We start from the raw sequence: 16,697 nt of genomic DNA, 5'->3' as shown, positions 1-16,697 counted from the left end.
CAATCACCGCCGCGCGGCCGGCGGCGATCGGAACCCCGTGCCTGCTCAAATCATTGAGCAGGCACTTGGGGCAAATGCGTCGGGGGGTCCGGTGACCCCCCCATGTATGCGATCGCAAAAAACCGCAGGTCAATTCAGACCTGCGGTTTTCTGCGTTTCCGGGTTATTCGGGTCTCTGAAGACCCGATAACCCGGAACAGGATGGTGATGGTGGTGTGATTTCACTCCACCAATCACCATCCAGCGATCCTGAGTGGTGATGGTGACATCACCACTCAGGATCGCTTTCTGATTGGTCAGGGGGCGGTGCGGCGGCAGATTCAAAAGAGGCAGGCGCCCCTCTCCTCCTCCTTTTGTGTTCCAGCGCCGGAGGAGAGAGGAGCTGCCTGCTTGTGTCCACCATCGCTGCCAGCACCCCTGATCTGTGCCCCCAGGACCCGATCTGTGCCCCAGCACCCCATCAGGTACATAGGGACAGCTAGGGAAAGTTTGGGATAGGCAGGGAAAAAAAAGGGAAAGTTAGTTTTTTTTTACTTTTTATTGCATCACCCTAGTTAGGGTGTCTGGGGTCCACAGCACAGCTGTGTGACCCTAGACCCCCCAGGGGTGCTGCCACTTGCCCCCCTCCCCCTGCCACTTGCCCCCCCCCCCCCCACCTTTTTTGGGGTGCTTTTTTTTTTTTTTTTTTTTTTGAGTTCGCTGACTGTGACCGGCACTTAGCGTCCGGCCACTGTAAGCGCATCGCACACCCCACCGCTGATCAACTTCGGACGGTTGATCAGCAGTTTTGAATTTTTTTTCCTCACTTTTTTGCCCTTTTTTTTAGTTAGTTTTATTTATTTTTTTCTGTTAGTTTTAGGGTGAGTTCGTGAACACCCGTGCCCCCTCACACACGCACACCAAATAAAGAGTTACACACACGCACATATACACGCAGACACACACTCCCCTATGGCCCGCCGGACGTTCTCGGCCGAGGAGGCATACGCCCAGCTTGCCTCCGAGTCCGAGAGTCCCAGTGAGGATGAGGATGACCCCACATTCCTGTTGTCATCCGCATCCTCCTCATCATCTAGCGATGATGATGAGCCCCCAAGGCGGCGGAGACGCCGCCAGGCGGAGCAAGGGGACCGCCATGTTAGGGACCCTGTGGCCCACACTAGTACGAGCAGCTCTGGGGCTCGTACTGGTTTCCCGGCCCACCAGTTAAATCCACCGGAGCACCCTGCCGGTGAACTTGTCTGGTGTAGCCCAGAGCGATACGAGCCCGTGATTCCTGATTTTGTAGGCCAATCAGGAATCCAGATTTCCACAGTGGGCTACACTGAATATGACTTTTTTTGTCATTTTTTCAGTGACTCACTGGTAAATCTGATGGTGGAGCAGACGAATCTGTACGCCCAACAGTTCGTCGCTCAACACCCGGGCTCCTTTTTGGCCAGGCCCGGTGGCTGGACGCCGGTCAGTGCAGCCGAAATGAGGACATTTTGGGGCCTCGTGCTGCATATGGGCCTGGTCAAGAAACCCAGTGCCAGGCTGTACTGGAGTGGGGACGTCCTATATCAGACCCCACTTTACAGTACGGTTATGACACGCTCCCGGTTTGAGGCCATCAGGAAATGTCTGCATTATTCCGATAATGCAGCATGTCCACCCCGAGGTGATCCTGCCCATGACCGTCTGTACAAGATACGGCCGGTCATCGATCACTTTGGGGCCAAATTCATGGAGGCCTATGTACCTGGAAGGGAGGTCGTGGTTGATGAGTCTCTCATTGCGTTCAAGGGGAGACTCATTTTCCGCCAGTATGTGCCTTCCAAGCGGGCGAGGTATGGCGTGAAGCTATACAAAATTTGTGAGAGTACCTCAGGGTACACTTACAAATTTCGTGTGTACGAGGGGCGAGATTCCCGGATTCAACCACCAGAATGTCCCCCCACTCTGGGTGTTACCGGGAAACTCGTGTGGGACCTTATGTACCCACTGCTGGATAAGGGTTACCACTTGTACGTGGATAACTTTTATACCAGTATCCCCTTGTTCCAGTCCCTTGCCGCCAGATCCACGTCCGCTTGTGGGACCGTGCGGAAAAATCAACGCGGCCTCCCTGCCCACCCCCTCCAGGTACCCATCCCCAGGGGTGAGACCCGTGCCCTTACCACTGGAAACCTGTTGCTGGTCAGGTATAAGGACAAGAGGGATGTCCTTATGCTGTCCACAATTCATGGTAACGGCATCACCCCTGTCCCTGTGCGAGGTACCGCGGCAACGGTCCTCAAGCCCGATTGTATCGTCGCCTACAATCGGTATATGGGAGGAGTTGATCTCTCGGATCAAGTCCTCAAGCCATATAACGCCATGCGCAAAACCCGGGCATGGTACAAAAAAGTTGCGGTCTACTTGGTGCAGGTTGCCATGTACAACTCTTTTGTACTATCCCGAAGCGCTGGCAGCACAGGGACATTCCTCCAGTTCTATGAGGCAGTCCTCAAGGCCCTGATCTTTTCGGACCGGGAAAGAGCAGGCCGGAGTACCTCGGGAACTGTAGGCGCCCGGATCGTCCCTGGCCAACACTTTCCAGGTGTGGTCCCCCATACTGGAAAGAAGGGACGAACCCAAAAAAAGTGCAGAGTGTGTCGCAGGAGGGGGATACGGAAGGACACGACTACTCAGTGCGACACATGCCCCGATCATCCGGGCCTCTGCATTGACGGTTGCTTCAGGGAGTATCACACTTCCATGGAGTACTAAATTTATATCCCAATTTAGGACTGACATGGGATAAAAAAAAAAAATGGTTCTCAGACTTGAGACACCCAAAAAAACTAAAATAATTTATTAAAAGTAGACATAGGTATTGCCGCGTCTGTAATAATCTCCTCTATAAAAATGCCCCATGACCTAACCCCCCCAGATTAAGGCTGCTTTCACACTAGCGTTCGGTATTCCGTTCGTGAGCTCCGTTTGAAGGAGCTCACGAGCGGACCCGAACGCAGCCGTCCAGCCCTGATGCAGTCTGAATGGAGGCGGATCCGCTCAGACTGCATCAGTCTGGCGGCGTTCAGCCTCCGCTCCGCTCGCCTCCGCACGGACAGGCGGACAGCTGAACGCTGCTTGCAGCGTTCGGGTGTCCGCCTGGCCGTGCGGATCCGTACGGATCCGTCCAGACTTTCAATGTAAGTCAATGGGGACGGATCCGTTTGAAGATGCCACAATGTGGCTCAATCTTCAAGCGGATCCGTCCCCCATTGACTTTACATTGAAAGTCTGGACGGATCCGTACTAGGCTATTTTCACACTTAGCTTTTTTTTGCTAAAATAATGCAGACGGATCCGTACTGAACGGAGCCTCCGTCTGCATTATTATGGGCGGATCCGTTCTGAACGGATCCGCCCGAACGCTAGTGTGAAAGTAGCCTAACACGGTCCAGAAAAAAAAAAAGGTGCAAAAAAAGTTTTTTTTTGTCACCTTACATAATAAAAAGCAAGCGATCAAAAAGTCATATAGCCCCCAAATTAGTGCCAATACAACCGTCATCTCATCCCGCAAAAAATGAGCCCCCACATAAGATAATCAGATAAAAAAAAAAATTGAAAATGACTCTTAGACTTTAGAGATACAAATTTTTTTTTAGGGAATCAAAAAGGATAATATAGTCTAAAACCTAAATTATTGTAAAAAAAAAGTTGACTTATTAGGTATCGCCACGTCCGTAAGAATCTCCTCTATAAAAATACCCCATGACCCAACCCCCCAGATTAACACAGTAAAAAAAAAAAAAAAAAATAGGTGCAAAAAATTTTTTTTTGTCACCTTACATAACAAAAAGTTTCATAGCAAGCGATCAAAAAGTCATATAGCCCCCAAAATAGTGCCAATAAAACCGTCCGCTCATCCCGCAAAAAATGAGCCCCCACATAAGATAATTGGCTAAAAGAAAATTAAAAAAATTACACTTAGACTTTAGAGATACCCAAAAAAAAAAGTTGTATCAAAAAAGATAATATAGTCAAAAACCTAAATAATTGTAAAAAAAAGTAGACTTATTAGATATTGCCGCGTCCGTAAGAATCTCCTCTATAACAATATCCCATGACCTAACTACCCAGATTAACACGGTTAAAAAAAAAACAAAAAAACGGTGCCAAAACCGCTATTTTTGGCACTTTTCCATTTCAGTCCGTTTTTTCCGGTAAGAAAACAAGGGTTAACAACCAAACAAAAGTTAAAATTTATTACCCTGATACTGCAGTTTACAGAAACGCCACATTTGTGGTCGTAAACTGCTGTATCCGTAAAAGGGAGGCTGCAAAAGGAAAGGACCGACATGGTTTCTGGAAGGCCGATTTTGATGGCCTTTTTTATTGACACCATATCCCTTTTGAAGCCCCCCTGATGCCCCCCTAGAGTAAAAACTCCCTAAAATTGACCCCATCTAAGAAACTACACCCCTCAAGGTATTCAAAAATGATTATACAAACTTTATTAACCCTTTAGGTGTTCCTCAACAGTTAATGGCAAATGGAGATGAAATATCAGAATTTCAATTTTTGGTAACCTTACCTCACAAAAATGTAATATAGAGCAACCAAAAATTATATTTACCCTAAAAATACTCCCCCAAAAAATGCCACCTTATCCCGTAGTTTCCAAAATGGGGTCACTTTTAGGGAGTTTCGACTCCAGGGGTGCATCAGGGGGGTTGAAACAGGACACGGTGTAAATAAACCGGTCCATAAAAATCAGCCCTCCAAAAACCAAACGGCGCACCTTTCACTCTACGCCCCGCTGTGTGGCCGTACAGTAGTGTACGGCCACATATTGGGTATTTCTGTAAACGGCAGAGTCAGGGTAATAAAGATACAGTCTTGTTTGGCTGTTAACCCTTGCTTTGTTAGTAGAAAACATGGGTTAAAATGGAAAATAAGGCAAAAAAATGAAATTTTCCAATTTCATCCCCATTTGCCAATAACTCTTGCGCAACACCTAAAGGGTTAACGACGAATGTAAAATCAGTTTTGAATACCTTGAGGGGTGTAGTTTCTTAGATGGGGTCACTTTTAGGGAGTTTCTACTCTAGGGGTGCATCAGGGGTCTTCAAATGGGACATGGTGTAAATAAACCAGTCCATAAAAATCAGCCCTCCAAAAACCAAACGGCGCACCTTTCACTCTATGCCCCGCTGTGTGGCCGTACAGTAGTTTACGGCCACATATTGGGTGTTTCTGTAAACGGCAGAGTCAGGGTAATAAAGATACAGTCTTGTTTGGCTGTTAACCCTTGATTTGTTAGTGGAAAAAATGGGTTAAAATGGAAAATTAGACAAAAAAATGAAATTTGCAAATTTCATCCCCATTTGCCAATAACTCTTGCGCAACACCTAAAGGGTTAACGACGAATGTAAAATCAGTTTTGAATACCTTGAGGGGTGTAGTTTCTTAGATGGGGTCACTTTTAGGGAGTTTCTACTCTAGGGGTGCATCAGGGGTCTTCAAATGGGACATGGTGTAAATAAACCAGTCCATAAAAATCAGCCCTCCAAAAACCAAACGGCGCACCTTTCACTCTACGCCCCGCTGTGTGGCCGTACAGTAGTGTACGGCCACATATTGGGTATTTCTGTAAACGGCAGAGTCAGGGTAATAAAGATACAGTCTTGTTTGGCTGTTAACCCTTGCTTTGTTAGTAGAAAACATGGGTTAAAATGGAAAATAAGGCAAAAAAATGAAATTTTCCAATTTCATCCCCATTTGCCAATAACTCTTGCGCAACACCTAAAGGGTTAACGACGAATGTAAAATCAGTTTTGAATACCTTGAGGGGTGTAGTTTCTTAGATGGGGTCACTTTTAGGGAGTTTCTACTCTAGGGGTGCATCAGGGGTCTTCAAATGGGACATGGTGTAAATAAACCAGTCCATAAAAATCAGCCCTCCAAAAACCAAACGGCGCACCTTTCACTCTATGCCCCGCTGTGTGGCCGTACAGTAGTTTACGGCCACATATTGGGTGTTTCTGTAAACGGCAGAGTCAGGGTAATAAAGATACAGTCTTGTTTGGCTGTTAACCCTTGATTTGTTAGTGGAAAAAATGGGTTAAAATGGAAAATTAGACAAAAAAATGAAATTTTCCAATTTCATCCCCATTTGCCAATAACTCTTGCGCAACACCTAAAGGGTTAACGACGAATGTAAAATCAGTTTTGAATACCTTGAGGGGTGTAGTTTCTTAGATGGGGTCACTTTTAGGGAGTTTCTACTCTAGGGGTGCATCAGGGGTCTTCAAATGGGACATGGTGTAAATAAACCAGTCCATAAAAATCAGCCCTCCAAAAACCAAACGGCGCACCTTTCACTCTACGCCCCGCTGTGTGGCCGTACAGTAGTTTACGGCCACATATTGGGTGTTTCTGTAAACGGCAGAGTCAGGGTAATAAAGATACAGTCTTGTTTGGCTGTTAACCCTTGCTTTGTTAGTGGAAAAAATGGGTTAAAATAAAAAATTTGACAAAAAAAAGAAATTCTCAAATTTCATCCCCATTTGCCAATAACTCTTGTGCAACACCTAAAGGGTTAACAACGTATGTAAAATCAGTTTTGAATACCTTGAGGGGTGTAGTTTCTTAGATGGGGTCATTTTTGGGTGGTTTCTATTATGTAAGCCTCGCAAAGTGACTTCAGACCTGAACTGGTCCCTAAAAATGTCGTTTTTGTAAATTGCTGAAAAATTTCAAGATTTGCTTCTAAACTTCTAAGCCTTATAACATCCCCAAAAAATAAAATATCATTCCCAAAACAATTCAAACATAAAGTAGACATATGGGGAATGTAAAGTCATCACAATTTTTGGGGGTATTACTATGTATTACAGAAGTAGAGAAACTGAAACTTTGAAATTTGCTAATTTTTCCAAAAATTTGTTAAATTAGGTATTTTTTGGTGCAAAAAAAAATATTTTTTTGACTTCATTTCACCAGTGTCATGAAGTACAATATGTGACGAAAAAACAATCTCAGAACGGCCTGGATAAGTCAAAGCGTTTTAAAGTTATGAGCACTTAAAGTGACACTGGTCAGATTTGCAAAAAATGGCCTGGTCCTAAGGTGTAAAAAGGCTGTGTCCCTAAGGGGTTAAAGGCTATGGACTCCTTATGTACTAAATGTATTCTTGTATTTTTTATTGTTCATTTGCTTCCTAAATACAAAATTTAAGCAACATTCTAAACAATCTTCATCAGTGCAGCTTTGTGTGTGTGTAATATACAGTACAGACCAAAAGTTTGGACACACCTTCTCATTCAAAGAGTTTTCTTTATTTTCATGACTATGAAAATTGTAGATTCACACTGAAGGCATCAAAACTATGAATTAACACATGTGGAATTATATACATAACAAACAAGTGTAAAACAACTGAAAATATGTCGTATTCTAGGTTCTTCAAAGTAGCCACCTTTTGCTTTGATTACTGCTTTGCACACTCTTGGCATTCTCTTGATGAGCTTCAAGAGGTAGTCACCTGAAATGGTTTTCACTTTACAGGTGTGCCCTGTCAGGTTTAATAAGTGAGATTTCTTGCCTTATAAATGGGGTCAGTCAGTCCGAAAAATTGGGAAAACTTTGAAAGTGTCCCCAAGTGCAGTCACAAAAGCCATCAAGCGCTACAAAGAAACTGGCTCACATGCGGACCGCCCCAGGAAAGGAAGACCAAGAGTCACCTCTGCTGCGGAGGATAAGTTCATCCGAGTCACCAGCCTCAGAAATCGCAGGTTAACTGCAGCTCAGATTAGAGACCAGGTCAGTGCCATACAGAGTTCTAGCAGCAGACACATCTCTAGAACAACTGTTAAGAGGAGACTGTGTGAATCAGGCCTGCTAGGATATCTGCTAGGAAACCACTGCTAAGGACAGGCAACAAGCAGAAGAGACTTGTTTGGGCTAAAGAACACAAGGAATGGACATTAGACCAGTGGAAATCTGTGCTTTGGTCTGATGAGTCCAAATTTGAGATCTTTGGTTCCAACCACTGTGTGCGACGCAGAAAAGGTGAACGGATGGACTCTACATGCCTGGTTCCCACCGTGAAGCATGGAGGAGGAGGTGTGATGGTGTGGGGGTGCTTTGCTGGTGACACTGTTGGGGATTTATTCAAAATTAAAGGCATACTGAACCAGCATGGCTACCACAGAATCTTGCAGCGGCATGCTATTCCATACGGTTTGCGTTTAGTTGGACCATCATTTATTTTTCAACAGGACAATGACCCTAAACACACCTCCAGGCTATGTAAGGGCTATTTGACCATGGAGGAGAGTGATGGGGTGCTGCGCCAGATGACCTGGCCTCCACAGTCACCGGACCTGAACCCAATCGAGATGGTTTGGGTTGAGCTGGACCGCAGAGTGAAGGCAAAAGGGCCAACAAGTGCTAAGCATCTCTGGGAACTCCTTAGAGACTGTTGGAAGACCATTTCAGGTGACTACCTCTTGAAGCTCATCAAGAGAATGCCAAGAGTGTGCAAAGCAGTAATCAAAGCAAAAGGTGGCTACTTTGAAGAACCTACAATATGACAGATTTTCAGTTGTTTCACACTTTTTTGTTATGTATATAATTCCACATGTGTTAATTCATAGTTTTGATGCCTTCAGTGTGAATCTACAATTTTCATAGAGAAAACTCTTTGAATGAGAAGGTGTGTCCAAACTTTTGGTCTGTACTGTGTATAAAAGTGAGTTTCTGTCTGTGTGGACATCTGTCTGTTCTTTATGCGCGACCTAACGACTAGACCGATCTTCACCAAATTTGGCACACAGGTACATCAGGTGTCCAGGAAGCTTTTAGACCTGGTCTCAGCTCTCTAGGACGTACAGTTTCTGAGCTATTCCCAAAAAATGACCTGCTTTAGCCAATACAAGCCTGCAAGTGTTTCTCTTCATATGCCAACTGCCATACACACGGTCATATGTCCCTTATCAGCCAATAGAAGCTCGGAGGTCCTACTCCAGGTTTCCATAACAACTGATCACAGGTTTTAGCAGTTTGCAGTTCCTTAAATATTCAGTCATATGACGTGTATCAGCCAATATAAGTTCACATTTAGGATTAGATACACAGCTCAGCAGACAGTATCGCACAGGATAGGATTAGATACACAGCTCAGCAGACAGTATCACACAGGATAGGATTAGATACACAGCTCAGTGGACAGTAAAACACACAATAAGATTACATACACAGCTCAGCAGACAGTATCACACAGGATAGGATTAGATACACAGCTCAGCAGACAGTATCACACAGGATAGGATTAGATACACAGCTCAGCAGACAGTATCACACAGGATAGGATTAGATACACAGCTCAGCAGACAGTATCACACAGGATAGGATTAGATACACAGCTCAGCAGACAGTATCACACAGGATAGGATTAGATACACAGCTCAGCAGACAGTATCACACAGGATAGGATTGGATACACAGCTCAGCAGACAGTGGGGCGTGGTGCTGTAGAGGTCACTGTTATGGGGGATACTGTCGATATCTTTTAATGACACACACAAACATTAAATGAAATATACCTGTGCGAAGCTTATATATATATATATATATATATATATATATATATATATTTAGTATGTGTATTATTACATGTATGGCTCGGCATCCCTTTACATATCTATAGTATGTATTGTATGCATGGACAGCTGCCAGTGACCACCTCCAGTCTACAGGTGACACTGAGTGACATTACTACAATAACCCCAGTCCGTTTGTACCCTCGGTCCCCAGCGCCATCCTTGTTGTCCTCTCCTGTCACTGACGCTGGAGCGTGTGGTGTGCTGCGCATGCACACTTCAATAATCGGCACACGCGCACGGACACCAGCCCTCAGGTCGCACACAGGGATTTTATTAGTATGGATAATTATTTCTATCTCATGTGTTTCTTTATCTTCTTTAATGTCTCACAGAAATCCTTTGATGTAAAAATGTTTCAAAAGTTATGGCTGATGGCACAAAAACAATTTTTAGAAAGTGTTTTAATTTTGCAAAACTGGTAAGCCATAAAAATCCTGAATTTGGTATTGTTTGTAGTGACTCTTATATTCTTATATTTCAACATTGCCAGCATTTCTCCTATCAGCTAACATTTGGCTGTATCGTAAAAATAAAAAGAATCTGGCAAAGGAACTACCACAGGTGTGACTTCTGTAACCCCTGATGGTAAGCTGAGAGGTGCCTGTTCGAATAAATGGGTGGCCATAAAATATGCGCTGAAACAACCAAATAAAAATACAGCGCCAAACGCCACATAGGCTAGTACAGTATAGCCAAGTGTGATAACACTGGTGTAGCTATCAGTATTGGATGTGAGAAGTGCCAACTACTGAACTCTCATGTAAAGAGGAGAAGCCATAAAGCAGCAGGTCGCAGATCCTCGCCAGGGAGGCTGTATGTCAAAGGAGGCATTAGAAGAGTCTGAGGCACTAAAGTGTCTCCAACTAAGGCTTCATGCACACAACTGTGTTTTGGGTCCGCATCCGATCCGCATTTTTTGCATATAATATATGGTCACTTTGAATCCAACACCGTGAGAATAAAGCTTTGCTGTGTCTCATTTTGTCCATTTGCCCAAAGAGGTCTTATAATAAGAGGTTGTCCAGATAGGGTGAACCCTTTAATTTTAACACAATGGAGTCCGATGTGGCAGTACAGGTTTCTAGTTCTCCTTGCATGGCACTTTCCTTCATAACATACATTTAATTGTAATGCTTGTTTTCTTTCTGTCATCTCTCAACAGATTTGTGGAGGAGAAAAACCATATGTGTCTCCTGATGTCCTGCGAGATCGAGAGGCAGGCTGCAGAGAGGAGGCACTGTCTTCTTTCGACAGGGCAAAGAAAATGGGAGGAGTGGAGTTCAGCCGACAGTACAGAGAGGAGCTGGAGAAGGACCTTGGGGACATGTACTTTGCTTTCTGCAAGCACAATGAAGGCAAAAACATCTTCACTGCTTTCCGCACCCCAGCTGTGCTACTTGCCCTGGTGGCGGCATTGTATATGGCCTCTGGCATCACAGGCTTTGTGGGCTTAGGTGTGGTGGCACAGCTGTTTAACTGTGCAATGGGATTGCTTCTCATTGCACTCCTGACCTGGGGCTACATCAAGTATTCGGGTCAGTACAGAGACCTTGGGAAAGTCATAGACTCCAGTGCAAATTATGTTCTAGATCAGGTAAGGTGAAGTCTGGGATTTCATTTCATTGTAACCGTTTCATCTCCCCATTGAAATTGGCAATTGGTGTATAAATTGACAGACAGGCTAGTACAGACGTCTGAACCTACATAGGGCTTTCTTTCACTTCAACCTCTAGAGAGAAAGTTTTATAGTTTAGAAAAAATTGGAACAGAGACTAATCTGTGTAACCAGAACCCCATCCGGGGAAGCACTGTTTTGGGATTGTTGTCCCTCATCAGTACAGAGCATGGTACCTGCTGGCAGAATAAAGTGCCTTAGATGCAGCTCAGCAGCCTTCCATACAATGCTGAGTCTTTCAATGAGAGCTGCGTCTGCGCCATCTCATTCAGCCGGCCAGTACCCTGCGCTGTACTGATGAGGTACAAGAACCCTAACGCAGTGCTGCCTGCAGACTGGGTTGCGGTTTGGCTCATATGAACTAACTTAAAAAATTCTCAAGTGAAGTAAAAAAAATACTAAATGTACTGTAGGTCGCAATTAAAATTTCAGCAAATTTGCTACATTGACCTTAATAACTATGGTACTTGTGAACTGCTGACCAATTTTAAGTGTTCTCTCTTAAAGGGGTTGTCCGAGATAATGACAATTCTTAGACAAGGCCCAAGAAAAAAAAAAATTATTTTCTACGAACCTGTTTTTCCAACCCCATTCTCTGCACCACTAGTTTGATCCCCCTTGACATGCTGGTATATAGCACATTATCGCTGAAGCCAATCACCGCTTCATCTATCTACCTCTGAGGACAGCGATTGGCTGTAGTGGTGCCAAATACCTAACAATCACTATGCATGTCACCTTGACAATGACGTGCATGTGTATGGTACATCCCCACTGCAATATTATTTTATTTACTATTTTACACCATTAGGTGCTTGTCCAAGATTTTTTTTTTATCTCCGACAACCCCTTTTACACTTCAGCACTGTGTTTAAAGGACTACTGAAGTTTTCATGTGCTGGCACCAGGTGGCACTGCTGTATTGCACAGCAGCATTCACTGGGGAGACATAGCACTGTTTTATTTACCCCTTAGACACTAAAGGCTATAGCGACTGTGGCATGTATGGAGTTAGAGGGAAAAGCCTCCCTCTGCCAACCCTGCAGTGCCTGTGATGGACAGGTTTTCCACTTTAATCAGTAAAAAAAAGGTTTTATTATGCAAAAGTGTTGAGAAAAAACAACAAAACTTGTGCACGTATGTTATCCCGCACTCGTTACAGCCAGAGTATTAACATGACATTAAACCTGCACAGTGAACAATGGGGAAAGAACAGTGGCAAAATTGCTGTTTCACACCGCTCCCTGGAAACTAATGCTAACTGTAGTGAGATAACTGAGGCTGGAGCCGCGCGTGTAACACATCACCTTTAGAGTGCCTGTACATGGCGCTGATCTGTGTGCAGAAAATCTGCATGAAATCTGCACCAAAACCGCGCAAAAAAAAATCCAGACTAATTTTCACGGTTTTGGTGTGGATTTTCTGTTTATGTACACAACCCCATTGAAGTTTATGGGGAAAACCACTCTGCAGAAGTGGCTCTGGATAGATCCTTACCAGTTGCCAGTTCTGAATATTTGGAGCCAGCAACCCAATTGATGAGCGATCGCTTTGCTTGTTTTTCTAGTTAAATAAAAACTCAGCCCCCCTCTGTACATGTGTTTAAATAACAAAAGAAACCATGCTTTCCCCCTTTTTTTCCCCCCTGCTGCTTCCAGCTCTCGGGTCCTCCCAGTCCCTGATGTAATTTTCCTGATGCTGGGACCTGCACCCTGCGCATGCACAGCCGTCCTCCATTCATTTTCTAAGGGGCAGCCGAAAATAGCCGAGCACTGGCTCGGCTATTTCCATCAAGCCCATAGAAGTGAATGGGAACGGCAGCCCGTCATGCACCGTGCGCTCCTATTCACTTCTATGGGGAGAGTGCTTGATGGTGCCTGGACCTGAGTCCTCCAGCCACCACTTTGTGGGGCTGCGTTGCTTTGTGGGACCCGCACCTATAAGACAACGAGGGCATATCTTAGCCATATGCCTCCCTTTGTCTGAGATGAGACAACCCTTTTAAAGCTGTTCTCCGCTTTTCCTATATTGATCAATATCCGATCAGCAAGACCAATAAAACAGAGCCGTCTCATTGAAGTGAATGGGATGGAGGAGCTATAATTACACAGCTCGACGCTGCAGTGTCGACGAGAGCTGGTTAACAGTGAAGAGAACACGTCGCTCTCACGAGTGCTGGGTTCTCATCATACAGTTGGTTGGCAATGAGGATAGGTCATCAATATAAAAAAAAAGCGTAGAACCCCTTTAATTGTAGACACAGCAGGGATCCTTTTTTCTACTTGTACTAAAAATAGTGTTTTCCAGTCATCAGAGCAATCCCACTTCTTTCCTGGTAGTCACCGTAGCCCACCCCATGCACAACTTCTCCAGCACTTACAGGAGCTCCATCAGAACTTCCTAGCGGTCCCTTTTCTCCAGCAGTCTCTTTGCTCATTCTTCCATGCAGGAGCAGCCACATTTCTAGTCACCAAAGCAGATGGGGTTTGTCCAGCCATATATTAGTATGTATAAACATTATTGGTGTGGTGTGTATTTTAGCAAATGTCATAATATAAATTTCTGTATATGCCTTTTTATAAGCTTAACTGAAATAATGCTTTTTTGTGCTTTGAATACCACAACAGGCTACAAACCGCTTGGGCAACTCCACCCGTCACTTTACGGAGCCAGCGGTTGGCGCTCCCCCCGAACGCAAGAAACAAAAGTGATGGCAGAGCTGAATAAACCACGTCTTTCCTGCCGGCCGCCAGCCCAAGTCACCATCTTGAACCACAGCCATTCCAGCAATGCCACCTAAGAAGATATGCTAACAGTGCCTTTCTATATACGCTTTCCAACCTTCATGACCAAACCTATCTACACATTCCCTACATAAGGGGTTGTCTAAAATAATAAAAAATCTTGGACAACACCCCTAATGGTCCAAAATAAAAAAGGTTGCTATACTTGCCTCTTTCTCCAGCTGAAGAAACAGATAAATGTAGCATCCTTTGTTAATTTAGGCTATTCAGGGGGCTGATCCAAGATTTTTAATTATCTTGGATCTTCTCATTAAAGAAGAAATGTCACCTCTCCTGACATGTTTGTATTTTAGTAATACTTGGTACAACTGGGTGTTACTGGGGGGGGTCCATGCACAGTCTGATACTGACACGTTGCAGGGACACACCACAACTTTTAGCAATCAGGAGCATCGTTTTTGTAAACTGCTGGCAATTCCTAATCATCTTCTATTAGGAATAACAGATTGGCACAATATAGTGTCATAAGAACAGATGCTCCAGAATTGTAGTTACTGAGACAGTCATGGCAGGAGTGGTGACAGGTCCTCTTCAATATAGAAAGACAAGGACATTCTATGACAGGAATAGGGAACCACAGTGTTTTGTATTTTTGCCCTGCACTTTAAAGCAGACACTACTACAGTCTGAGCTAGAACAATTTTATTGAAAATAACCTAATACGGAAAATAAATCAGAGCCTTCAGTATATTCTCCCTTTTTGACCAGCAAAGCTGACTGAAAAAATAAATATATATATATTATAAAAGCTGCAGATGAGACGGGTCTGTCATCACACCTGATAGGACAAACAGACCTAGTGCCATATCTTATTATACAATGCAGACCTTACTGCTTTAGTATTCTAGTTGTGCATCTGTCACATCTTTGTATGATTTCTACAAAACTATATATCCTTGCGCAAAACAATAGCTATATATTGATACTTTATTATGCTGAGGTCATTGTTACACTTAGAGTACCTGGTTAGCTGCTCTTTAATTTTCAGTTTATATTATTGCTATTTTTGTATTTGTGAAGGGGCCTTATTATAATTTGATTGTGCCTTCGAGTCTTTAGAGGTTTAGGTACAGATACATAAATTATATATAGCACAGAACTTTTATCAGAGTTCACTGACCATCAGAACATTGAGTTTTGACATTTTAGAATGTTTGACAAAAAGCTGTTCCATACCAGTGTTACATGAGCATGTCTTACAATGCTTAACAGTTTTTGTGAGCGTCATGGTCCTTTTGTTGCTTTACATCAGTTCCCTTTAAAGGGGTTCTCCGGGAATTAAGAAAATGAAAATACTTAAATATTACTTTATTATAAATATATTCTCGAATACCTTTCATTATTTATAATGGCTCATTTTGTCTAGGGAGCAATCACCAGGAGAAACAAAATGGCCGCTGTCCCATTAGTTCACACAGAACCTGTCCTGATCACACATGAGGACAAGTTACTTTACAACACTGAGGTAAAGAGCTGCCTCCTCCTCCTCTCTCCTTGTCAGGGATTATGGTCCTGAATACAGATGATAAGAACTTTAGCTGAATCTCTGGGTATTTAGTTCATGAGGAGACATGAAGTACAGAGAGGACGGGCTGTGATAATGGAGAATGTATACAAGTGCTGCTGCTCATTAGCCACACCTCGCCTCCTCTCATGTCTCCTCATCATCTCCCACAGAGATTCACCTGTATTCAGGATCATGATTCCTGACAAGCAGAGCAGAGAGGAGGATGAGGCAGCACTATGGCTCATTGTGGTGAAGTAACTTGTCCTCTTATGTGATTAGGACAGTTTTTGTGTGTACTGATAGGACAGCGGCCATTTTATTTCTCCTAATGATTGTTCCCTAGACAAAACAAGCCATTCTAATTAATGAAAGGTATTTGTGAATATATTTATTATAAAATAATATTCAAGTAATTTCATTCCTGGAGAACCCCTTTAACTAATAAGTAGGGGGCCTCACATAGCTGAGGGGGATAACTTTAGAACTCTGATCGGACCAAGTGAGGATATAGCCAATGGACCAAGTTGTTCATATGCAGTCTACACATCGGGGGTTACATTGCTTAATGGGAACCTGTCACCTAGAAAATGCATATTAAACCGCTAGCAGTACCTTATTGCAGCCTGTAGCATGATTATAAAGGTGTCTGTGTCTTTTCTGTACAATGCGCCAAAAGTCGGAAAAATACTTTTATTCAACTGGGTGCGCTATGTAAACGAAAGTCTTGAGGTAAAGGGAGCAGCGACTTTCTCGCCTGAAGTCAAGCGTGCCCCGCCCCCTTTCCGGGCCCTTAACGTTTGATTGATAGGAATTCCAATTCCTTCACCACTGGACGTGCAAACGTAGTTTTAAGCGTGTGCTGTGTCCCTGCAGTGCCGGCGCCTGTGCACTGTTCCACTTCACTTTGAGGTAGGCTCAATGATGAGGCACTCGCACAGGAGTGCATGCGCGAGACAACGCTCAAGCGCCCAGCAGTGAAGGAATTGGAAATCCTATCAATCAAATACTAAGGGGCGTGCAAGGGGGCGTGGCACGCTTGACTTTAGGCGAGAAAGCCGCTGCCCCCTAGACTT

General features: G+C 44.0%; 1 protein-coding gene across 1 annotated transcript in view; it reads left to right on the top strand.

Moving 5' to 3' along the window:
- ATL3 (atlastin GTPase 3) overlaps nt 1–14,865 on the top strand; it is a 90,848-nt gene extending 75,983 nt beyond the window's left edge. The window contains exons 12-13 of the mRNA XM_044270978.1: nt 10,801–11,232; nt 13,941–14,865. Coding sequence (XP_044126913.1) covers nt 10,801–11,232; nt 13,941–14,024 — 516 coding nt within the window. The 3' untranslated portion in view covers nt 14,025–14,865. The remainder of the gene's footprint in view (nt 1–10,800; nt 11,233–13,940) is intronic.
- The last annotated feature ends 1,832 nt before the right edge of the window (nt 14,866–16,697 follow it).

This window comes from Bufo gargarizans, chromosome 10, assembly GCF_014858855.1.
Source record: "Bufo gargarizans isolate SCDJY-AF-19 chromosome 10, ASM1485885v1, whole genome shotgun sequence".
NCBI classification, from domain to species: Eukaryota; Metazoa; Chordata; class Amphibia; order Anura; family Bufonidae; genus Bufo; species Bufo gargarizans.
This window is presented reverse-complemented; position numbering and strand designations above follow the sequence as displayed.